At 41.1% G+C, this 26,335-nt stretch overlaps 1 protein-coding gene across 3 annotated transcripts; it reads left to right on the top strand.

The window, feature by feature from the left end:
- Positions 1-1,654: 1,654 nt before the first annotated feature.
- On the top strand, positions 1,655-24,013 carry LOC149312364 (mitochondrial tRNA-specific 2-thiouridylase 1-like). 3 transcript variants are annotated; one of them, XM_089524471.1, is made up of 12 exons: positions 1,655-1,952; positions 4,904-5,069; positions 7,153-7,259; positions 8,489-8,611; positions 9,114-9,286; positions 11,468-11,521; positions 11,672-11,738; positions 15,375-15,475; positions 16,950-17,094; positions 17,291-17,373; positions 19,689-19,800; positions 23,368-24,013. In XM_089524471.1, the coding sequence occupies exons 1-12, from the start codon at positions 1,865-1,867 to the stop codon at positions 23,505-23,507; spliced, it is 1,359 nt and encodes a 452-aa protein (XP_089380597.1). In that variant the 5' UTR covers positions 1,655-1,864; the 3' UTR covers positions 23,508-24,013. The 3 variants fall into 3 exon arrangements, with proteins under 3 accessions (XP_089380597.1, XP_089380598.1, XP_089380599.1); XM_089524472.1 differs by lacking the exon at positions 23,368-24,013 and adding an exon at positions 20,715-22,925 and having other exon boundaries at positions 1,656-1,952; XM_089524473.1 differs by lacking the exon at positions 23,368-24,013 and having other exon boundaries at positions 1,658-1,952; positions 19,689-22,925.
- The last annotated feature ends 2,322 nt before the right edge of the window (positions 24,014-26,335 follow it).

The following is a 26,335-nucleotide window of genomic DNA, read 5'->3' as shown; positions in this document are numbered from 1 at the left end:
ATACTGTATATAGAGGTCTTTGCATTTCAACAAAGTGTAACTCCTGTGATCAAAAAGGTGCGCCTACACTAGAAAAAATGTGGGTTGACACCACTAGCTGCCATGACTCCATTCTACAGAATCATGGGCTTTGTAGTTTTGTGAGGCACCAGCATTCTGGCAGAGAAAGCTAAAAGACCTTGTAAAACTACAAATCCCAGGATTCCATAGGATGGAATGGTATCATTTGCATTATTTCTACAGTGTAGATCTGTCCAGAGTAGGTGTCACATTTGGTAAAATGAGGGTTAAGATTTAGTTTACAGAAAATAAATTCTACTTAGCCATTGGGAGAAGCTGTTCATAAGAGCTGTTCAACAGGAATAGATTTAAGTGACTGGAAGTCATAACAACAAAGGAGGACACAGCACTGCAAAATGTAGGACATTCAAGGAAAATGTGGGGCATGACAAAGTAAAAGCTGTAAACTCATACGAATATAAATGTTGTGCTGCTTAGTCATATTCAAAATGGAGGACATTTTGGAATTGCTCCTGGACAGAAGGCTGATGTGTAGGACGTCTGATCACTGCTCAAACCACTAGGCCAGGCTGGCTCTCAGCATTAGCACCACACAAAAGGCATATTTCTCAGGCCTTTCCTTCTCTGTGGCCACCTGGCACTGCAGAAATAACCCAGTTTGACACCACTTTAATTGCTATGGCATTCTGGGGACTAGTTTGTTGTGGCACCAGAGCTTCACTTTTTTCAATGTCTGGGTGGAAAAATGGCAGTGCTGGCAACTTTTTGGCCCTTCCCCTCAAAGAAGTACTGAGAGGAACTGGGCTTTGGAGGATATGGATGAAACTTCTGTATATGTTTGGCAGCTTTTTTGGGGTGGGGTTGGGTTTTAAAATCAGGCATTGTGACCATAGGACCAAAACTTAGGTCTTCCAGATGTTTCGGACTTCCATTCCCAGAATTCCTGACCATTGGCCAAGCCGGGTGGGGCTTCTGGGAGCTGAAGTCTTAAAAAAACAAGCTATAGAGGACCAAAGTTTGGGAACCACATTAAAGGCTACATAATCAGTGCTGACCTAGGCTGCCTCTGCTGCACTGTAGAAATAAAGTGTTCCCCAAACTGTGCCCTTTAAGAGACTTTGAACTTCATCTCCCAGAAGCCTCAGCCATGTTGGCCAGTGGCTTGGGATTCTGGGAGCTGAAGTCCAAAAACCCTTAAAGGGCAGAGTTTGGGGACCGCTGCCCGAGGCTAGGGAATGTGAGGCGTTCCTACTTCTCTCTCATGAGGGGGCCACAAACTACAGTCCCTAGAACAGTGGTACCCAAACTCTGCCCTTCAAGAGATGTTGGACTTCATCTCCCAGAAGCCTCAGCCATGTTGGCCAATGGCTTGGGATTCTGGGAGCTGAAGTCCAAAAACCCTTAAAGGGCAGAGTTTGGGGACCGCTGCCCGAGGCTAGGGAATGTGAGGCGTTCCTACTTCTCTCTCATGAGGGGGCCACAAACTACAGTCCCTAGAACAGTGGTACCCAAACTCTGCCCTTCAAGAGATGTTGGACTTCATCTCCCAGAAGCCTCAGCCATGTTGGCCAATGGCTTGGGACTCTGGGAGCTGAAGTCCAAAAAACCCTTAAAGGAGGAACATATTATAGCCTTGAGCCGCCATGGCAGTTAAAGCGGAGTGCCCTTCCTTCAAGCTCAGGGAAGGCGAGGCAGGCTTCCAGGGGCCGTCCTGTTCCCGCCCTTTGTGAGCTCAGCTGGGCTCCGCCCGAGTAGGCCTCACTCCTTCCTTCCTTCCTTCCCTCCCTCTTGGCTGCGGCCTAGTCACCAAAAGAGGCGCAACAAGGGAAGGAAGGAGGCCGGGATGCTGGGGGCTGCGCGGCGGCATGTAGTCTGCGCCTTGTCCGGCGGGGTGGACAGCGCGGTGGCGGCCCTCCTGCTCCGGCGGAGAGGTGAGCTCGACCCCGCTCCCTCCCTCCCGCCTTCCCTTCCCCTCAAGTATGTTCTCCACAAGCGTCCATCTTGTCCTCCAGCTTCCTAAAAAGAGAGGAGGCGCCCCAGCTTCCCCTCCTCATCATGGACACAGCATCTCTCTCTTCCTCTCCTCTCCAGGAATGCAGTACCTGGGAGTTATAGTATCACACACACACATCTCTGCCAACAACAACAATAACCCTATGATAGCTTCGCCTTAGAATAGTAGCCATAAGTCAAAACAATTTAGGTCTAAAACACACTGCAGAAATAATCCATTTGAGACCACTTTAGCTGCCTAGGGAATCCTGGGAATTGTAGTTTTGCGAGACCTTTACCCTTCTCTGTTAGAGAGCTCTGGTGCCACAATGAACTACATTTCCCAGGATTCCCTAGCACTGAGCCAGGGCAGTTAAAGGGGTCTCAAACTGGGTTATTTCTGCAGTGTGTTTTGGAACCTCTGAGGCACATAACAGCAACACAAAGTACATCATGTGCTGATACAGGTTGAGTCCCTCTTCTTATACGAAATGCTTCAGCCCAGAAATGTTTTGGGTTCTGGAATATTTGCATACGTCATATACATCTTGGAGATGGGACCCCATCAGTCTAAACATGAGACCCTCATGGAGTCATGGACTTGTAGTTCTGTAAGGGACATGTGCTGATACAGATTGAGTCCCCCTCACCAGAAATGTTTGGGCCCAGAATTGTTGGATTTTTAGCTGTGAGGTTTTGGAATATTTGCATATATAAGTCATGATGTACCTTGGAGAGGATCTAAACATGGAGTTAATGTTTCATATACATCTTATACATGTTGTTGTGTTAGGATTCAAAGATATAGCCGTGTTCATCTGTAATCATATGCAGAGAGCTCTTGTAGCACCTTCGAGACTCACTGAAAGAAAGAAGTTGGCAGCATGTGCTTTCCTAGACTACAGTCTACTTCCTCAGATGCTCCACTCCACTAAATGCATCTGAGGAAGTAGACCCAAGTCTATGAAAGCTCATGCTGCCAACTTCTTTCTTTCAGAACTCTCTGCATGTTGTTGTTGTGCTTTTGAGTCATTTCCAACTTATGGCAACCCTAAGGCATGAACCTATCATAGAATTTTCTTGACAAGTTTCTTCAGAGCAGGTTTTGCCATTGCCATCCTCTGAAGCTGAGAGAGTGTGACATGCCCAAGGCCACCAGTGGGGTTTCATGGCTGAGCAGGGATTCAAACCATGGCCTCTAGAGTCATAGTCCAAAGCTGAAACCACTATACCACACTTGCTCTATACACAGACCCCAAAGGTAACTTTATATGGACTATTTTAAAATAAATTTGTGCATGAAACAAAGTTTGTGCACACTGAACCATCAGAAAGTAAAGGTGTCACTGTCTCAGCCACCCATGTGGGCAGAGAAGGCTAAATGTCTAACAAAACTACAGTTCCCAGAATTCCCTAGCATTGAGCCAGGGCAATTAAAACTGGGTTATTTCTACAGTGTGTTTTGGACCATAATCGTTAGTACTTATCTTAGCAGCGTGAGAATAATACAGCCCTCCAGATGTTAGACTACAACTCCCAACATTATTTGTGAACCAGCGTGGCATAATGGTTTGAGCATTGGGCTATGATTCTGCAGACCAGAGTTCAATTCCCAGCTTGGCCATGAAACCCACTGGGTGACACTGGGCAAGTCACATACTCTCAGCCTCAGGGGAAGAAGGGCAAACCTCTGAACAACTTGCCAAGAAAACCCCATGATAGGTTCACCTTAGAGTTGCCATTAGTCGGAAACACCTTGAAGACACACAACCACAACCCTGATCCTATCATTTCCAATGCTCTCTGGTTTTAGGATTGAAATACCTTAATGTTTAGGATTGTATTGTGAATTAGTAGCCTGAGGTTTACCAAATCTTATGCTATCAACTTCTTTCTTTCACTTAATCTCAAAGGTGCTACAATACTCCTTCACAGCTCAGTTTTGTGTTCATGCTTTGTTTTGATAGAGATTTACGTAGATTATATTCAGTACTGTGTATATTGGAGTTGATGGAGATTTTGAAAGTAATTATTTGCAATTATAGTTCCAAGGCACGCACTCCTGTGGTTAATAGTTTGTAAAAGTTAACCTTTCCTTGAAAGTAACAAACTTAGATGCTTTAAACACACATATACCTATACATACAAGCTGTCAGCTTGTGGTATGAAATGCAATCTCCATCCATGCACTTCTTTAGTTCAGCAGTAACATAAGTCAGCATCTAAACTATGTTAATATTCTACTATTTAGGAAGGCTACACCCTTCCTGAGCTATAAAAGTGACTAAAATGTTACAATTAAGCCATAAAAAGAGTGAACATTTCAGGAGTAGCCCTGTTGACCATTAAGTGAAATAAAAAGTACTCCCATTCAATGAGTGAAAGTATCCCTTCTTAGGTTGCTATTGTAATACAGTTGGCCCTTCACCATTTGCAGATTTGATTGTTTGTGGATTAAACCGTTTTATTTAGCTTGTTTCAGGTTTTAAGGGTGGACGCAAGTGTCAGACTTGTATTTGTTTCTGAGATATTGTTTTTTCATAGTGACAAACTAATGAATCATTTAATTTGTAAGGATTTTCCAAAGTAATTGTACATGGAGCCCTGGTGGCGCAGTGGTTAAATGCCTGTACTGCAGCCATTCACTCAAGACCACAAGGTTGCGAGTTCAAGACCAGCAAAAGGGCCCAAGCTCAACTCAGGCTTGCATCCTTCCGAGGTCGCTAAAATGAGTACCCAGACTGTTGGGGGCAAATTAGCTTACTTGCTAATTAGCTTACTTGCTGTTCACCGCTATGATCTTTGGAATAGCGGTATATAAATAAAATATATTATTATTATTATTATTAATTCTTCATTTAATTTCTTTCTCTCTGCTTTTCTTCCATAGGATATGAAGTGACAGGAGTTTTTATGAAGAACTGGGACATGGTGGATGAAAAAGACGTTTGCTCTGCTGACAAAGACTGTGAAGATGCTTACAGGGTTTGTCAGACACTTGGCATTCCATTTCATCAGGTTTCCTATATAAAAGAGTATTGGAATGATGTGTTTAGGTAAGGGGATTGGTATTCACTATTTGTTTTTAAAAAGGCTTTGCATCTCAGTAAATGCTAGTGTTGAGGCCCACACAAACTCTTCTGTGTACACTTTGAGGTTCCACTGGTCAGCTGTCCTGTTCTCCATCCAATTCCTTATTCCATATCAAAGCGTCAAGGCTCTCATTTTGTGGGTGCAGGTTTTAAGTTGTGCTGGGAAGAGAGGGGAATGCAGCCAACTTTAGAAACCCTACAAAACCTGGGGAAATTTCCTTGCCGTAGTAAGCACAAGACAGAGTCCATCAAAACAGTGTTAACCAGAAAGCTATATTTTGTTTGTTATAAATTTGTATAGAAGCAAAATATAAACCAAAAACTGCTGTTCTATGGGGCTTAGAATGGTATATACAGCGCGCTCGCGTTATATGCAGGTGTGCTATACACGGCTTTGAGCATACGGGGCGCAAGGGGCGGCGCGTCCCATTCGTATGAATGGGGCGCGCTCCTGTGGCGTGTGCCCCATGTGCTGCCACCGCACCGCTGCGGGCACAAGTCCCATTCATTTGAATGGGGCTTGAGCATCCACGTTTTTTCTCTTATGCCAGAGGGGGGGGGGGGGGTCCGGAACGAATCCCCTGTGTAAGAGAAGGGCAGACTGTACAGTATAAGATTCCCTGGTTGTCTCTCAACCAGATAATAGACTGGATGCAGGCTGGCTTGGCTTCAGCAAGTCTGTTAAATCGTGTTCACTCAAGACCATCCCCTGGAACAGGAAATATCGAAAAACGATAATGAGAATTAAATGTCACCATAATTTAAGTTTTTTTTTTACTTATTGTTGTAGATGAGAACATATTCATGAATGAAATGTTCCACTCCAATATTTCTAATTTTCATATTTGACTTAAGGGAAGGTACTGTTTTATTGCTCCCACCACAAGTCTTCATGTTTCTGTGCCTTCAATATATTTCCTATAGTAGTTCATATTAACCCAAAATGATTCCCTCCTCCTCCTGCCGAAGTTGTTGGCAGCAATTTTTGTTTCTTTAAGGCACTGTGGCAATGTAACAAAAAGCATGATGACTGTCATGCACTTGCATCCTCTTAAAATTTCCTTAGGCTATGTTCTTACAGATGACAGTGTATAGGGTAAGGAAAACAGATTGACCACCTTTCTGAGCAGAGCAGTCTTAAACCCTTTGGATGGCTCTTGAGTATTTTAGAATGTGGTTGAAGTGTCCCCTCCAGTTATGTTGTCCTTTTTTCCTCCTGCCCAACAACCTCAATTATGTTTCTGAAATGTTCTGTAGTCTGAATTGACTACTAGGTGCCTTCCCACCAGTTGATTATAATAAACACCAAACTATGCAGTAAGTGGGTAAATATCAGAAAAATTGGCATATTGTCGTGGCTTTGGGATGAGTGGTCCAAGCACAAGCAAAAACAATGTGAGCAAAATCAAGTCAGGGAAAATAGCTTACTCTATATACTCGACTATAAGTCCACCTCATGTATATGCTGAGGACAGGTTTTAGGTCCAAAATTATGGATTTTTATATGACCCATGGATAAGTTTAGGTTAAAACTTAGGGATATGAAACAAGGATCTAAAGAAATTTCAGCAGGCATAACTGTGCTCACACTAAAGCCTGGATAGATGAGAGAACAGAGGGGAGTCAGTGCTTCCAGGATAGATTACCTTCTTGCCTTTCACCAGGGGATGGTTCCTTTTTTAAAATAAGAATTAAAGTGTAGTACTTATATTAACCTGTGGATAAGTTGACTTAGCTTTTCTGGGTTAATGTTTTGACTAAAATTTCTAGACTTACACATGAATATATACAATACTTAGTTTTTGCCATGTTGCTTAGGTGAAAATCATTAGACATTTGTTTTTACACACAATAGGTTACAACCTTGTCCCTATTTCCTTGGCAATAAAGTCCAATGAGTGTACTAAAATTTATTTCTCATTAGACACGCATGAGATTGTGTTGTAAAAAGATTATTGGTGAGCCCATATAGTAAGAGTTCCCTTAAATATCACCACACATAATACTAACTTTCAAAAATACAATGGTTCTAAATTATGTTTTGCAGCTACCTCTTAAATGAATATGAATTAGGGAGGACTCCAAATCCTGATATTTTATGCAACAAGTACATCAAATTCAATTATTTCTTACATTATGCTGTGGATAAACTTGGTAAGTTATTTTTCACTCGCTACATATGAAAAATTAATAAGAAAATTGCAACTTTATGAGGAGTAAATAAGTACAAATAATGGATACAATAAGCTTGTTTGTGTCCTATGATGAACTTCCTCAGGATTTTAATCCTCATTCATATGGATTAAAAAACAAATCAAATTCTTACATTGATTTTCTGGAGTATTTTCTGATCCCAGGAATAAAATGCTCCATGTTAACAAGTGTTTGTTGAGTCTAGAATGGAGGGGTATTACTTAATATTCAAGCGACCAGAGGCAAAAAAGGAGTCTTCACATGGGGTAGAACATTTGTTTGATGAGCCGAACTTGACCTCTTTTTCTGCCCTCAAAATAGAACCAATATAATTTTATGCCCTAAAAATACTACCAATTGTGGGATACAGACCACCCAAAAAGGGCAGTCTGCCAGTGCCTTGTTTTGCTGCGCGAGGGAGCCACAGCAGACAAACTGCACAGCTCCTTCGCGCAGCAAAAAGAACCCACAATGATGCTGGGATATGCAGATTCTAAGCGTTTGTCACGTCAAAATGGCGGTGCCTGTGTGTACAGGGTGCCGCCATTTTGATGCCCTCATCACATGCTAGGGGTGAGGTACATATGGGCGGTGCGCCCTCGGCCAACCCCTAGCACGTGACGAGGGCGCACTTTAGGCCCGTCTGGAGAGGACCAATGTTATTTTAACTGGGAGATTAAAAAAACCCTCCTTGTCAACCTTACAAATTAAGAAATGGGCATAAACCCTGAAGGAAAACACCTGTTTTTATTTATGTGAAGGAAGACATAGCATTGATGTTGTCATGTACTTTTTTACTCCAGTCACGTAATAATGTCTGGTGAAGTAAACATTCCCCATTGAAGGGCTGGGTGGGCATCTTTTAGGAATGCTCTAATTGTTTATTCCTGCAGGGCAGGGGGTTGAACTTTGTGGTCCTTTCCTGATCTAAGATTCTCTGATTCTAAGATTGGCTTATTGTCTTTCAAGATTTAAATCTGTAATCCTATACCTACTTATTTAGGAGTAAGTCTCACATAATTCAATAGGGCTTTTCTTATGTGTAGAGTCTGTAGACTTATATATGATTAAATTGTACATTTGTCATAGTAACAAAACACAATTCTGTTGTATGTAGAATCTGTTTTCCACGATATTTGAAGTATATCTCTTTCAAGTCTGTACTAGTGTGCATTTTTCAAACATTGCAGGAGCAGATGCAATGGCGACTGGTCATTATGCCAGGACTTCCCTGGATGATAATGAAGTATTTCAGCAAAAATACATTCAAAGACCACAAGGACTCTTCAGAAATAGATTTGAAAAAAGAAATAGTAAGTGCCTCTCTTGTTTATATTTGCATTTCATATCATATAGTAAAGAACAAGGAGTATGTGGCTCTCCAGCTGATGTTATGACATGGCTCCCTCATCTCTTGAGCCACAGTACAGAAATCTGAAGTATCTGTTTGGGAAATACCTGAAGTAACTGATAAATGGGGTCCAAAACCTTACTGCAATTTTTATTTTGATCCCACTGTGTAACATTCTATGATCAAACAAAGGAATTTGTATAGCATGACATACAGACTCCTTATGTTATAGTTTAGATTTTGTTTTGTTTTACCCTCCAGATTATTAGTATTTTAGATCCCAGAAACCTCACTTGACGTGGACAGTGGTAAATGATTTCAGGAACTGTAGATCAAAACATTTGCAAGGCAAAAGGTTCCCCAGTCCTGCTTTAAGTTATAGGCAAAAGTATAATGAATTATAAATGTAACACTGTTTCATCTCTCCTCTTTTCATCCCCCCTCTCCCCCCCCCCCCCATGCAGCTGTAAAGCTTCTTCAGGCAGCTGATCACAATAAGGACCAGACGTTCTTTCTCAGCCAGATTTCACAGGAAGCCTTGAGGAGAACAATTTTTCCTCTAGGAGATCTAACAAAAGACTTTGTAAAGAAGATTGCTGCGGAGCATCACCTCCACCATGTACTTCAGAGGAAAGAGGCATGGTAACACTTAACTGCCCAGTCCTCAGAGTGCTCAATGGGGCAGTGCTCACTAAAGGGATTTTGAAAAGCATCCCATGGTCCAAATCTGTTGCACTGTTTGTAAACCATTTCTGGTAGTTATTGTTCAGTGGAGAGACTAGCTTCTGTAACATGTTCCTCATGAGTATTTAATTGACCACATGACACCCATATACATATACACATGCAATCCCTTTATAGTATTTATCATATGCTGATGTATAATGTGTAATCAAAGCACTCAAAACTTCAATAGACTATCGTTTTGTGCCCAGCATGGTGCTGCTAATTTGCAGCAGTAGTTTAAATATATCTTCACTCTGTAGGTGCATCAGAGGGTGCTTCCCATTTCTGGTTCAATTGACCTGCTGAGCCTACATCTACATCTAATATAATATGCCACCTGAAATTGTTGCATGGTAGAATCATGGATATTTTCTTGGCTCTTGCCATAGCAGCCTTTATGGATGGCATGTGTCTTGGAAAAGATGGTCACAAGAAGTGTGGTTCTTCTTGTTTAAGATGACACTGTTTGTGAAGGAGAGGTTGTAACTGAGATCAGCCTGTTATTCTAATGGCTATAATTTTGTGCAGTTATTTTCTGGATGTAGTACTCCATTGTTTTGGAGTTTTACTGTTATACAGCTCAGTAGGAATTGAGCAAGAATTAGTTATTCTAACTCCCACAGCAGGCATATGTAAGAGTCCTCTGTTTAACAATTTTTATATGACCTGAATAGCATTTGCTGTCTTTCTGAAACTCTTTATTACTACACTTGTATTTTGCGCATTAGGGTGAAATTATTCTTTTTTTGCTTCCAGTATATTTGTAGATAGAGAATCATGGAGTTGGAAGGACCCTATGGGCCATGAGGCCCAACCTCTTGCTCAATGCAGGATCTCCAGCTACAGCAGTGATCCCCGAACTCTGGCTTTCCAGGTGTTTTGGACTTGAGCTTCCAGAAGCCTCAGCCGTATTGGCCAGTGGTCTGGGATTCTTGGACTTGAAGTCCCAAACTCCTGGAAGGCCAGAGTTTGGGAATCACTGTGCTAGAGCATCCCCAGCAGGTAGCTATCCAGCCTCTTTTTGAAGATGTCAAGAGAAGGAGATGTCACCACTTCTCTAGGCAATTGGTGTCATTGCTGATTTGCTCTCACTGTCAAGCAATTCCTTTTAAAGTTCTGTTGAAATGTACCCTCCTGTCACTTAAAACCATTAGACCTAGTTCTAACCTCTGAGACTGCAGAAAACAAGTCTCTGTGTGGCAGTCCTTGAGGTATTTAAAGAGTGTGGTCATGTTACCCATAAGTCTTCTCTTTACGAAGCTGAACATGCCCAGGTCCTTCAATCTCTCCTTGTATGTTTTGTTCTCTATCTTACCATTCTTATTTTCTTGCTCTCAACTTGCTTCAACTTGTCTATGGCCTTCTTAAAATGAGGGACCCAGAACTGAATGCAGTTCTCCAGAGGAGGCCTGGCCTGACCAGAATATAGTGGGACTATTACTTCCATAGATTTGGAAACCATGCTTCTATTAATTCAGGCTAAAATATTATTTGCCTTCTTTGCTGCAGACATGTTGGCTCATGTTCAACTTATGATTAACAGTACTCCCAAGGTCCTTTTCACATGCAGCACTGCTGAGCCATGTATCTCCCATCCTATACCTGTGTATTTGCTTTTTGTGGCCTAAATGTAGAATCTTGCATTTGCATCTATTGAATTTCATTTTTTTAAATTTCAGCCCAGTGTTTTAGTTTATCAAGATCTTTTAAAATTCTTTCCTTATCTTCCAATATATTAGCTACCCCTCCCAGTTTTGTAACATCTTAAATTTGATAAGGATTTCCTGCACCCCATCATCTGAATCACCAATAAGAAAATATTGAACACTGTTGATCCCAGGACATAATCCTGCAACAGTCCACTTGAGACCTTCCAGTTTGAAGCTTGGCCACTGATGACAACTCTTTGAGCATGGATTTCCAATCAATTATGGATCCATCTGATGGTGTTTTCATCTATTCCATGTTGAGTCAGTTTGTTAATCAGAATATCATGGACAAATAAGTCTCCCATGCCACTAACTTACGGTTTTCAAAAAGTCTATACTTTTGAAATGTTGATCAGAGATCCCTTTCTTGTGTTTCATTTTAGAGCATGGGAATCTGTTTCATCGGTGAAAGGAATTTTGAAAAGTTCATTCTTGAGGTGAGAAATTATAGATTTACAACATCTATAAAATAATATGCATTAGGTTTGTGTTTTCAAAATGCAGTTTTATGTTGGTGCTTTTGCTTTGTTTGAATTTTCTGGTTGTGCCCCAGCAATAGGTTTTACATCGAGTTATTTTTCTTGTAGTATTTAGAGCCACGTCCAGGCAACTTTGTTTCCATTGAAGACAATACAATCATTGGAACACACAAAGGTAGGCATGAATTTTGTCATTCAGCTGATGCTGTCATAGTAAGCATTGAGGTGCTGGTGCTCAACAAAGGGAAAAGTGATGTCTGAGGAAGTTGTGGATGATATCCTCTCTGCCTTGATCTTTTGATTTTGAGACCCTTGGTTCTGCTATTCGTTATTGTTGTATATACCTTCAAGTCTTTTCAGACTATCCTGAGATATCATGGGGTTTTCTTGGCAGAATTTGTTCAGGAGGGGTTTGCCATCATTTTTTTTCTGAGACTGAGAGAGTATGACTTACCCAAGGTAATCCAGTGGTTTTCCATGGCTGAGTAGGGATTTGAACCCAGAGTCACTCAGTCCACTATACCATGCTGGCTCTCTAATTGGCTTTGCTGAGCATTAGGATTTCACTAATATTAAATATCCTTTGTGTTTGGAAAAATGAATGAATGAATGAATGAATCTTTATTTATATACCGCTATTCCAATGATCACAGCGGTTTACAATCAGTTAAAAATACGAAAACAGCAAAATCCAATAAAAGAAATCCCCCCACATTAAACGATAAAATACAAGCGATAAAAATATCCATCATTCAATCACCTTTTAAAACCATTAAAACCAATAACACCAATAACACCAAGGACACCCATTACATTACAACAGCATAAAAGGAGAAGAGTGGAATTAAGGGACATGGGGGAAAGCAAGGCGGAAAAAGTGAGTCTTTAGGTTTTCACTCTTTTTGTCTTTTAAAAACCACGCTATGTAATGTTAAGATTTTGTCTGCCTATCTTTTCTGGCTCTGATTTTGAACAGGAAGCAGGTTTCCCAATGAACAGTAGCATGTGGTGCCTCTTCTGAGTTGTCCCATCTAACAATGGATTAGAGTCCTTGAGCCCTAAGGCTTGCAGAATGCCTCTCCCATCCCTACGGTCACACACATCTGGCTATCAAAGCTTCAAATCGGGTAGTGAAGTATGCTCTCGTGTTATGGTTTTATGGTTGGAAAATGGGACTTTCTAAAGTTAACCAAAGTTTGATCCTTTAATCCTTTAATAGTTAAACAGTACAGCAGTATAAATATAAACATGCTTAAGGAGGCATCTGTTAATGCTGGAAATTAGACCAGACATGTAAGGAAGAAGAAGGATTTTCAGAAAGAAAGGGAGTGTAATAATTGCCGGGCTTGGCCTTGGCCTTCAGCTGTGTGTGAGGCTTTCTGTGGAAGGGTGGATTCAGTAGCTTTGCCTTGTTTTTCTCATTCCCTATGGATGTTCTGGCTTAATTCCACATGGCTAAGAGTCTGGATGGTGCTCCTTTAAGGGGTGGCTGGAATTCTGCACCTGGAATCTTCTTTAGCTGAAGATCCTTAATGCAAGAAGTGTGGTGTGTGTACTTCATGTTGCATTTCTTTTTGGTAGTTAAAATGTTTGGATATATAGGCCTAGAAGTTTTAATAAAGAAGCAGAGGCCTATCTGTCCTTTGTCAAAATTATTTTGTATTCTTATTACTGTTATAGTTCAAAGTGGTGTGGCAGAGTAGTTTAAGTATTGGGGGAGGGAAATCCTTTCTTCAGAAGTTCTGTTATTCAAGAGTAACAAAATTGGCTATCTTTTCATTTCTTAAAAACACACACACATCAAAATGAATACAAGCTGTTGGCCTGTGGTTTAAAATGCATCTAAGTACTAAGGCCAGAAAAGCCCAGTAACTATGAAAGGGACTAAGGCGTGGTACAGATGGCAGAACAGCGCCATGCTGGCGCCGTACTAGGGTTACAGGACTGCACAGCAACCACAAGGTCCCTAACCCTAGCATGTACTGGCTGCGCCATAATGGTGGTGCCCTATGTACACAGGCACTGCCATTATGACGTAATGGATGTATAGCGTCTGCATGTTGCACCGCACCAGTTATGTCACGAGTGCTTTTTCCTCTGGAGTGAAGCTGCGCAGTTTGGTGCTGTGCCTTCCCTCCGGAGGAAAAAAAGCCGCCAGCAGGCCACCTTTTTCGGGCGGTCTGTCCCAGGCCTTAATGTTACAGAGAAGAAGCAGTGCAGTTATCCCTTCTTATTTTAACATATTAATCTAATTTAGTTGTGGGATAGTCAGTGCAAAAAGAAATAACCATTAACATTTTGTAACAGGTTACTTTAAAATTCTGCCTGAAACTTAGAAGCTTACAAGTTTTAGCATTATGGAAATGTGGACTTCTGTTGCTGTCAGCAGGATGTGTACATAATATTATCTATAAGTTTGGCTGCAAATGTAAGCAGTGGTGGACAGCAACTCCATTACAGTGAATCCATTCCAGGTTTCAGTCAGAACTATAAAGAAGCTATCCAAAATGCTGAATCTGTTTGAGGAATGGTCACGATATCTACTTTGTTTGTTTATTAGACCACCGAGATCTAGCAGCCAGAGCCTCATACAAAAGATATACACTGAACATTAAATATTGTACATAACACATACATCTAGAAATTTTAGTCAAAAATTGACTCCCAAAACCTGGGTTGACTTACCCATGGGTCAATATAAATACTGTACTTTAATCCTGAGATCCAGCATGCTGTAGTGGTTTGAGTGTTGAACTACAACTCTGGAGAAGAAGAGGCTTCGATTCCCAGTTTGGCCATGAAACCCGCAAGGTGCCCTTGGGCAAGTCACATGCTCTCAGCTAAAATCAGGCAAAGTTATCACATTAACGTTAAGTTATCACATTAACGTTAAAGGCTGTAATAACTGGTAATGTAGTTTTCTTTGCTTTGCCTTTTCATCCTTATTGACATGTGTGCATTTTCCTAGCCCCACCCGTGACTGATTGCTTCTCCAACTTATCACACATTGTAGTTCCCTTCTCATTCATCCACTTTATGGCGACTATAAGGTGACCCTGTCTTAGGGTTTTCTGGGGCTGAGAGTATGTGACACACCCAAGGTCCCCCAGTGCATTTCCATGGCCCAGTGGGAAGTCCATCCCTGATCTCCAGAGACGTAATCCAGTGCTCAAACCAGTACACCACACTTGTTCACTGGGATCTAAGAGAGAACCTGCTTAACACTGCAAAGTTGACTTTAAATGGATGCTTCATAATATATTTACTATTGATCCCTCTGTGTAGTTTTGTAGAGAAATGAAACAAAACTCACATTTACTACTAAACACTAGCTTCTAGTTTACTTCATTCTCTACATCCTGGTGGGTTTATCATCTGATAAAGAGTTTATAATCCAAAACAAAATGTTGGCAGGATTCCTTTTTCCCAAATAGTTGAAATAACTTTTATAACAACTTCCCTTGTGAGATTACTGTGAAATCCTCATACACTTATAGTATTTTCATAGAATAAGATTGGATTGCCTCTGCCATCTCCTCTAATGCTTGCTAATTTGTGGTTTCATTTTCAGGTGCTTTTCTTGACAAATACTGTTCCAAAAACCTAGAAAAGAAAAATGTAATCATTGATAGTTACCTTCTTAATATTCACAAAGTTCAACCCTCAGTATCTTCGTAACGTTGTTTTAATATGTAGAAGGCTCTTCTGAAAAAGGTGCAAATAGACGATTGTGGTATTGGCTGGAACAAGGCTTAAGCAATATTGACAGAATGGTTTTTGAATTCTTATTATGTTTTTCCTTTTTTAAAAGGTTGGTTCTTGTATACATTTGGACAGAGAGCCAGGATAGGAGGCCTCAAAGAAGCTTGGTTTGTTGTAGATAAAAATGTAGCCTCTGGGGATGTCTTTGTGGTAAGTCTGCTTACACTTGTACTGTTTGTGATTTCTGCCCTAAAGAATGTGGTTATTACTGGCCTAAGATTCTTGGATTTTGCTTACAAAGGGGAAAGAAAAGCTGTTAAGTGGGGTGGTATCAACATGTTACATTACATCCTGTTCTAACGGGCTCTTGGTTAACAGAATATGGAAAAAGATGTTGGCGCTCAGTAACAAAATGGCAAACAGTGAAAGAAATTATCAGGCAGTTCTGTTTCAAAGTAGTTTCACTCCATCTTAGAGCTAAGTTAGGCTAGTTGCACCAAACTGTTGTAGTTCATCTTTGATCTATTGCATTATAATTACAATTACTACTCATATTAAGTGCTATTAATTTCATACCCAGAACGACAACATTAGTCCAGTCTGGACTGCAAGTTCACAGAATCCCCTAGCCTGCATAGCCACTGACCATGCTAGCTGCTGGATTCAGAGAGTTGTAGTCCAAGAAGTTAATTTTCTACATAATTTTCTAATTATGATTAATGGTACAATCCCTTGAGTCCCTATGTTGCAAGAAAGGCGGGATATAAGAAAATAAAATTCTACTACTACTACTACTACTACTACTACTAATAGTCCTATTTACATGTTACTAATAATAATAATGATGGAACAAAAGTATAAGAGCCTTCCCCTTCAAATGTTATGTTCACCACTGTGAGCTGATTCTTAACCATACCGTAGGTGTTGTTCAGTTGTGGCTAAGGTGAGCAAACAATGGTTTAAGCTTTTTTTCCTATAGTGCCAGGGCTTTCTTGTTTTAGAAAGCAACATAATTAAAATGTCAGACAAGTCTAATATCGCAGTTTTCGGTGTCTCCTTAATTTTCTGTGATAAACCCCACATGCACATTTAGCAAGATTGATGGGTTTGAAAATGTACTGTTTCTTTACACTAAAAAGGGGCTGTGAATCCACATTTCTTCAACACAATCATTGGACTCATTTATTTAGAACTTTAAGGTCAGAATCTAAAACAATCCTGTAATGAATATCTGCAAAATTGTTAACTTATAGAAATGTTTAGATTTCCACTAACTCACATGAGAACTTTGTGTTCCTCCAGATGTAGTTGGATTACAGCCCCATCACCTTTCGCTATTTGTTATTTGTTATGTTGGCTAGGTTTGATGGGAATTACAATCCCAGCAACATCAGAAGTGGCACATATTTCCCATCCCGGCATTACGTCAAGGTTACACAGTCCCCCATTTGTAAAATGGGATTATGAATAAGCTATTTCACAAGATAGTGATTACAAAGCAATGTAGAAATGATAGAAATTAGAAGTAGATATTGTTGTGTGGCTAATGACTTGAATGCAAAACACCTTTCCTGTTTTCACTTTTGATCCTTTATACTGATTTTCCAGTTTGCCTTTTGCTAACGTTTTCTGTAATGGCATGGCATGCTGAGTTGTATCTTGAATCTGTTATACCTGTCTTAAGGCACCTTCTAGAGAGCACCCTGCACTTTACAGAGATCTCTTGCGGACTAACCGAGTGCACTGGATTGCAGAAGAACCGCCAGCAGAGCTGATTCGGGACAAAATGATGGAATGTAATTTCCGCTTCCAACACCAGATGGCACTAGGTGACCAGCCTTTACTAATTTAACCAAACTTTCAATGTAAATTCTCAGTGGTCAGTGCATTTCATTTTTTAAAAAGGAGGCAAATATTATTGCGCACTGACATTTATTCAGATTAGCATCTAACAGCATCTGATACCATTGAAGGAGAATGCAAATGCCATTGGTTTAACTCTATATTCTTCAATTTCACTTTTAGTGCCATGCACATTAACTCTGAATCAGGATGGGACAGTATGGGTAACACTGGTCAAACCAATATGGGCTCTTACACCAGGGCAGGTATGTACTCACCTTGCTGCCTGTGTTTTTAACTCTGTCTGTATTTGCTCTGACTAGTAATATCAGTGGTGATATTTTTGTTTCTAATATTTGAACTTTGAAAATGATCTAAATTGCAGTTCATAATTCATTACTTTTTAATTTAGTCTGCTACCCTGCTATGGATTCTTTCAGTAAGTGTTTCTTAGTATGTTGATAGGACTGGGTGGCTAATAACTGACTGAGACAGCATCACATTTGGGACTGTGTGTGTGGGGGAGGACTGACAGTCTGATCTGGTAGATCTTTACTTGGAAGTGATTTCCACTGAGTTCAGTGAGATATACTCTCAAGTAATTATAAACAATGATGGAAGAGTAAGCTTACCTCAAGAGCACATGTGTTTTGTGTAGGCCTCAAGTTCAGCTCATGGATTCGCTAGTGGATTTAGGGTAGCACAATTGGAAAAGGATCTCTGTTTGAGACTGCCTGTCACTAAGAGCAGGTAGTGCGTGGGCAATATGGGCCAATGGTTCATTTGTAAGGGGCTTTGAAAAGGTGTGTCTGTTTGAATGGATGGATGGATTATCTGGAACTGCAGCCTTTGTCTGCTTGGTTATGCATTTTCAGCCCACACTATTGCACCATGTCAGAACTGCACTGTGGAAAGTAGCACAATAGCTTTCGGTAACTGACAGGTCCTTGCTCAGAGTGTTTGTTTAGCTGCAGGCTCTGTCAAGGTGGAGTGTTAATACCCAATTACTCATCTGGGTCTTGTGGAATTTTTCAGAGGGATGTGCAAATACTCAGGCTCTAGATTGCAACCGTAGGACACACATTCCCTTGAAACCTGTAGGTTATAAGTACATCTATGTTTTCTCAGGCACAACTGAACTATTTGTGGCTATTTAGATCCATGGCTTGTGTGAGCAGCCAACTTTCAGCACTGCAAGATGAATTTGAAACTGCAAGCTTAAAAAAATAGTTTATAATGCATCATGAAAACATGAGTTTCTTGCAGTACTCATTAAATTGTGGGGTCTACATTTGATCTAATTTCCAATGTGGTTTCTTCACTGAATTGTAACAGTCAGTCATCTGCTTCCCGGTGCAGGAATTGTGAATACAAACCAGTCACGAATGTGTAATTCTAGATTATGCTTTTGTGCCTTGGTAAATTCTGGCCAATTTATATAATTATAAATGCCCCAGTTGCTTTGCGCAGAGGGGTGGGATAATAATAATAATAATAATAATAATAATAATAATAATAATTTAGTATAGGATAACCAGTGTGGTTTTGCGATTTGAGTGCCAGAGTAGGACTCGGGAAACCAAGGACTGAATCCCTACTGGACCATGGACACCCGCTGTGTGACCTTGGGCAAGTCATATGCTCTCAGCCTCAGAGGCAGACAGTGTAAAGTCCCCTCAGAACAAATGTTGCCTAGAAAACCCTGTGACAGGATTGTTGCCTGAATATTCTCTGTCAAAAACAACTCGATGGCACAACTTAGTGTATCTGCCTTTACAGACACCATTAAATTTACATACCCATTTTTCCCCAGATGACACCATTCTAGAGAGTGGGCACACTAAGGGTCTGAGCAGATGGGCAAGGATAGCACAGGCTGAACCTGTGCTATCTTGGCCCCAGGGCTCACCTGAATTAGTCCCTGGGCTGGTATAGAGATGGGTGGGTGTTCACTCACCCGTCCCAGTATTGACCCGCGATCAGCACGGTGCTTCTTAACTTTCTGGTGAATGAAGCCCCCCCCCCCCCCCGCTGCCCCATCTAATATGGAAGCAGGGTATCTGGCTGTTTCCACATCAGACAGGGTGACGGGGGGGGGGGCTTCTCAGATGGATCGCCCACCAGAAAAGTATGAAGTGGTGGTGGGGCATATCTAAACTGCCTGGTTTGCCAGTGGTTAGAAACACCACTGAAAACCAGGGCTATTTTACCCCAGGGTAAAGGCTCTTTACCTTGGGGTCAGACCAGATCCTCTGGATCTGTGTCTGCAAAGAGAGGATTGGTCTCGATCCTGCCATGGGTGTTTTGGCCCAAGTCATCTAAGGGGGGGGGGATGCAGACAACCCCTAAGAGTGGTAAAGTGCTGATTCCTTGAATTTGAGAAGTCAGTTTTTTGGAGTTCAGCTCCCAGAATCCCCACTCAGTATGGTTATTGGTTGTGTTGGCTGGAAGAATTTGGTAACTGTCATTCAAAATGTTATCTTTCTAAGCTCTAACTTCATTAACTTTACTTGTTTCTTGTTCTTTTTAGTACATATGTCTTCTTTGTGTCTTGTAAAGATGGTCATTGTTTGTCTTTCAGTTTGCCGTTTTCTACAAGGGTGATGAATGCCTTGGCAGTGGAAAGATTTTGAGATTGGGTCCATCAGTGTATACTTTGCAACAGGGCAAAAACAGAGAAAAGACAGCAGGAGGTATGCACACCAATGAGGCCAAGGTAGAACCAGCCACATGACAGATTGCTTTCTTAACCAAGCAAAGACTTTGTTAAATGAAAGACTTTGAATTAAAAATAATATTGGTTCAAATAGCCATACAGTCATAAAAGGATTCATGGATGAACATACTGACATGTTGTTCTAAATATCTTCCCAGGGTAAATTAAGGACATGCTTTTAGTGTTGTTGGGTTTTTTTTTAAATAAAATATTTTGGATACAATGATTGATTTACATTGGTAAGAAACAGAAACAACCTCCTTCCTTTGGGAAAGCAATGTCATGTTGTGTCCACTCAGAAATAAGAGCCACTGACAGCTGCAGTCCCACAAATCTATGTGGGAATGTCTCCATAATTTAATGAACAAGGAGTTCAACCCTTTCCTATTTTAAATGCAGGACTACAAAATACAGACATCCCTTAGGCCTGTTACAGACTGCCAAAATAAAGCTGCTTCGGCTCTCTTTGGAAGTATGCTATTTAAATGATGCATGGGTCCTAAGAGTCCAGAGGTCGTGCCAAAGCCAATCCAGAGCACTGGAGTGCAGCTTTGGTGCAACTTCCAGATTCTTAGGACACATGCATCATTTAAACAGCATACCTCCAAAGAGACCTGAAGCAGCTTTATTTTGGCAGTAGCTCCTGACAAAGAAGCTCCTTTTTACAACATCTTTTTACTCCAATCCAGTTCTCCTTTTTTTTTCTCCTCCTCATCTGTCCAGCTGAACATTTCTTTGAGAGGATAGTGAAGGAGGGCTGGAAAACAACTTTTGGTGTTGAGCTGTAGCAGCAGGTCTTCAAAAAACAATGCAATAAACAAAGCTTGAACTGGGAAGAATTGTCCACTAGCAGCCAATCCCACTGTAACCGTGTGTCTCTATCTACAATAGGCAAAGTAAACAGCAGCTGCCTGAAGAATCCCTTTTTTGATCATTTGTAAAACAGGAAGAAAGGTGGAAAGCAGACAAGCCTACCTCAGCAGCTTTCCTTAAGCATGTTAAAAAACGAACACATCTTTTTGGGATTGCTAAAAATGGAACTCATAAGAAATATGGAGGCCGATAAAGGGAAAAATTATAATCCTTGGAAGAATCTTTTCAAGCAAAAAATGAGAATAAGTTAAATACACATTACACCTCCCTCTCAAAATGTTTTTATTTACTTACACAGTTCTTACCTGACTTGATTGTTTCATTTCACAGTCTGTATTGTTAGTTTTGCAGAAACTTGGTGATCTGCTCTTTTTTGGTGGTGTGGGAACATTTCCCTATTTTTTTCAACATTATTTCAGCCTCTACCACGTTTTCTGTTAAAGAGGGACTGTATCTGCTTTGTTTGTTGAAATATACATGTACAAAAATCTAAAAATACAAATTGCAGGAATATAATAATGTAAAAATCTAAAAATTATTCTAAGTAAGGACTTGATATTGAACATAGTTTTCTTTGCATATGTTCTTTGAATAGCCAATTCTCTGTGCCACATCACAAATTACTATTGAAAAGCTTTCCTTTTCAAAAACAGCCATTTGTATTCAAAGATGGCATACTGCCTGAGGTCAAAGTCCCCATGGTTTCATAGATTGTTGTCTTCTGGCCACAACAGTGTATATCCTGTTGGGTGTATTATGTGTATAAACAACACACATCTTCATTTCTCTCCACTCTGTCCCCTGTACCAACTACACACCGTGAGTTTCTATTTATGGTAAATGCAGGGGTTTTTGATCCCCATTTGTGATCTAAGGAGGAAGGGAGACTACAGTTCAAAGGTACAGAAAAGCAAGAGAGTGAAGTCCAATTGTGTATGTATACTGTTGGGTTTTTTGGCTAGATCTTTGTTCTTAAAAAAAATTGGAATCCTCAAACAGTGAATCTTCTTTTGGTGAATCTCCACTGAGCCTGAAAGAGCAGCTTTTCTGTATCTTCTTAGCTCTATTTAGATGTTCGTAGCCTTCACACAGTATCATGGGAGAAAGAGGGGATGAACACACTAGCTCATCCCCTTCCATTTGCAGTATTGTCCCTGCCACTCTCTGCAAGATGGAGTCATTGGTTATGGCAGGAAGTCTGCTGTACTCATAAAAGCTCCCTGTGTTACATAGGGCTGGAGTACATGGGCAGGAAAAAGCATCTCAATCCTGGGTTTTCTGAAAGCAGGTCGAAACTCTTCTGTCCACATGGCCTATCCCCAAGGCAGGCAGAACACCTATAGGCTGTCTGCAGCATGTGGCGTCAAGTCGCGCTGCATGTTTTTTCCCTGCCTCCCTCCTCCCAAACACACTTCCAGTTACCTCCCTCTTCCCGCCCAGATGGCATTCCATTGGACATCCGCCCGTTTGATTGGTCATACAGGCGCATGTGCTATGCACTGCCCGTACAGTGCTTTGGTGTTCACAGTGAGACATTGGCAAAGCACAGTCATGGAGGCCTCCCATATATGCCCCTTTTGCCCTATGTCCTGTTGTAGTGTCTGGTTTGTGTATGTTGTAATTACATCCATTACATTCTTTTTGCTTTGTCACAGTCCCATACTAGCACTGCACTGTCTATATGCCAGCCTGATGATGTACATTTTCCACCTTGAGTCAGAGTATCACAACTTTTTTGCTCCCATTTTTAGCCCTGGAGCGTGGCTTCATTTTGCTTTCCATCTGGTTTTCCCTCGTGCATCATCTATAAATATCCAGGCTTCAGATCGGTTTGAAGCTGCTTTATTTGGCCAGTGCAGATGCCCCCTTAGCAATCAAGAAGTATGTAATTCTTAAGTATATGGAAGGCATATATGGCCCCTTGCTGCAGGCATTCTCCTACCTCATGGAGGGAGGAGAGCTAGTCTTTTCATCACTACTCTCCTTTACACAAATAATACAGGTTTTAGTGTTTAAAGTGCCATAAGAGTCATTGCTGCTCTTAAACTCTTGTAACACATATGCTTATGAAGTTTGTATAGAAGAGTCTCCTCAGATCCTCCCAAAAGTCTGAAACTGTAAACTATATTACATTTTTCATCATGTGTTTCTTCTGTAGTTAAAAAATAGTGCCTCTGTGGGGGATAATGGATTTTATATTGTAGAACAGTACTGTATTTATTTTCCACCCCTCTGAAATAAATTATTTTCAAGTTAATATACTAACATTGTCATGAGCCTAAGTATATGATTGAGTCATGTTTTATTTAGAAACTTACTTTAAATCTTTTGATATGTGTTGACAATAAACCAACCACCAACCACTTATGAATTACATGTTGAGCGGGTTTCCACTACAGTTTTATGTGTACCTGGAGCACTGTGGATCTTGTTGGGGCTTATACAACAGCACCTGAATCAATATACTTTATCCATTTTATGTACATTAGGTGTACATACAGTTTATGCCTATGTTTGAAGAGAGGAGTTTATAGTCACTGTTGGAACATCAAGTCGGAACAAGCTGTTCCAGTATGAAGACCACCTAAGATGATTTTATAGAAATGAGTTTCTACTGTAAATAAGGCCTTTAGTCAAGATTACAGTAAAAGCACCTGCTATGGATTTACAGGTATGGCAGCACAAGGCTTACGAGGCAAGGGCGAAGATCCTATGTGGGGGAAATGTTCCACAAGTGGAGTTGTCCTTACCACTCCAAGAACTCAGCATTTTGCAGCAAATAGCACCCCTCCATATCTATTCAGCGGCTGATGGAGTGTGGCAAGCGCAGGAAGCAAGTCAAAGAAGCCAAATACAGACTGATGACTTCCTCTGCCGAGATCTGCTATGGTTTTCTTGAGGTCTTGGTAGATGATAATCATTCTTCTGCATCTGGCTACAGGGGCATAGCCAAACTCTTCTGGGATCCCTGGCTATTACAGTGAAATGGTGAGTCCTGGGGAGGGGACCTAGGTGATTGTGGAGGAAGGAAGAGTACCAACCTCTGCAACAACCAAAATAAGACATAGGAATGTGTACATTGGACTTATGCATGTGTGTGTTATGCAACTTTGCCTGCATTTTTATTCATTTAAATATGTTTATCCTTGCCTTTTATCATGAGATCTCAGGGCAGCAAACAGATAAGCACATTTGGATTGGTTTGGTTTTAAACCCAGAATGAGCTAAATTCCTCAAGTAGAACGCCTTTAAACAGTAATGGATGGTTGGCAATCTTGGTGTTCCAGTGTGGTCTGTTCACATTTGATGTTTTTATGATGTGCAAATTACTGAGCATAGTCTTTTAACTGCCATTATAAGCAAGATGTTTGCCAATGTATTGCTTTGCTTTCTGGTTGATCCCTTAATTAATGAATTAAGCAAAGAGTCTAGCAAGTTAATACATGTGAAAGTTATGAGAATATGGTCATTGATCACTATAATACATATTTCTACATTTTACATGAAGACTAGAAATCAAGGAGTTCAAATAAATTCAAAAATTTATTTTCTCTCCTGTTGATAGGCTATGGAATTATGTACAGAGTATAGTTGGCCCTCCACGTTCGTGGGACTGACATTCACAGTTTTGACTATTCACGGGTTTGACGCTGCTCCTTAACTAACTTAAACCCCTCCCTCTCTTCCCCCCACTTCTTAATCTCTTATCCTCTTATCTTAGCCAGCCAGGAGATTGATGGGCTGGAAAGAGGTTTAAAACCTGGTTGGCTCTTTTGAAAGGATTTGGGGAGGGGGGGGTTGGGATGAGGTGAATTGGAAAGAACGGGAATAGGGTGTAATATCAAAAGGGTTGAAAGGGAACTGATAGCTGTCTGGGTGCCTTGGAAGGATGGGAGGTTGAGAGGAGGTGGCTTGGGAAGAACAGGAATGGGGTGCAATATCATTAGGGTTGAAAGGGGTTTAAAATCTGGCTGGCATGCTTGGAAGGATAGGAGATTGAGAGGAGGTGCATTGGGAAGAATGGAAATGGGATGTGATATCAATAGGGTTGACAAGATTGAAAGCTGTCTGACTCTTGGAAGGGAAGGAGGTGGAGAGGTGGATTGGGAAGAACGGGAATGGGTTGCAATATCAATTGGGTGGAAAGGGGTTTAAAACCTGACTAGCATGCTTGGAGGGATGGTAGGTTGTGAGAATTTAAAATCTAGCTGAGGCATGCTGCTGGCCAGATGGGAAATGGCGCGACAGGCTGGCACTGTTGATAGGAGTCTGTAGCATGCTTGTGTGGGTCTCTAGAAATATTCATGGTTTTTCCACTTTCGTGGGGATCTGCAACCCTAACCCCCACAAATGTGGATGAGTGACTATACCTGAATCTATAAAATAAGAGGTGTGTGTGTCTGTCTCTCCATCATACCTTAAAGATCATGAAGGATAAAGACTTGAAACTCGGTGGATGTACTAAGATGTCTGTAAGGTATGTATTTGGGTTTTAAAAAACACATAATAAATAATAATAATTTGTTTTATTTATATACCGCTATTCCAAAGATCATAGCGGTGAACAGCAAGTAAGCTAATTAGCAAGTAAGCTAATTTGCCCCCAACAGTCTGGGTACTCATTTTAGCGACCTCGGAAGGATGCAAGCCTGAGTCGAGCTTGGGCCCTTTTGCTGGTCTTGAACTCGCAACCTTGTGGTTTCAAGTGAATGGCTGCAGTACAGGCATTTAACCACTGCGCCACCAGGGCTTTAATTAATCACATTAATCAGTGTTAACAGAGATGCTGAGCAGATGGGCCAGGATCAGTCCCGGGGCTGGTGCAGGGATGGGTAGGTGTTTACACGCACGCTGCCGCACCATGGACCCCCTACCTCCATGTACCCCTTCCTCTGCCATCACCTCTACTGAGAAGACCCCTGTTGCTGCCTTTGATGTGGAAAGGGGGCTCCTGGCTACACCAATGTGGCCAGGTCCCTCCTTTCCATGTCAGAGGTCATGGCGAGAGTCTTCACAGTAGAGGTGATGGCAGAGGATGGTAAGGGAGGCCATTTGGTCTGCTGGCTGTTGCTGCAGTTTCCTAGAAATTCCACAGCAAACAGTGGGTGTTATTGTTCTGTGCTAAGAACCCCTTGAGCTGGGATCAGATTGGGACCCCTTGACTGACATCCGGTTTGCCCAAACCCAGCCCAGGTCTATTGGCTTGCGTTGTTCAAACAAAATGACACAAGGCTAGGGGAACATGGGCCTTTTGGCCTGTGCATACAGCCCCACACTTAAATCAATCTGTAGCCCATAGTACCATCTTTACCCACTACGTGGCAAACTTCCTCAACCATGACACAGTTATTATTCTGGTCCCTAGTTTAAAAAAGAAAGAAAGAAAGAAAGAAAGAAAGAAAGAAAGAAAGAAAGAAATTCTGTAAGAAGCCGGTTTGCAAATACAACAAAAGCAATAGCAACAACAACAATAAGCAAAAGATGCAGCTAGTGTAACTGAGACTGCAGAGAAATCTGCAATTTCTGTTTTTTTTAACCTGCTGGTGTAGGGGTAAGCAGAAAGATGACAACAAAGCTGTTTGAAAAGATCAGTTTCACTTGAACAGATGGATTTTGGAAGTCTCAGATGTGCTTACAAT

This window comes from Sceloporus occidentalis, unplaced genomic scaffold, assembly GCF_023333645.1.
Source record: "Sceloporus occidentalis isolate IW3139 unplaced genomic scaffold, rSceOcc1.0.p SCAF_5, whole genome shotgun sequence".
Classification (NCBI taxonomy): domain Eukaryota; kingdom Metazoa; phylum Chordata; class Lepidosauria; order Squamata; family Phrynosomatidae; genus Sceloporus; species Sceloporus occidentalis.
Note: the sequence above shows the minus strand (reverse complement) of the source record. Positions and strands in the feature narration are given on the sequence as shown.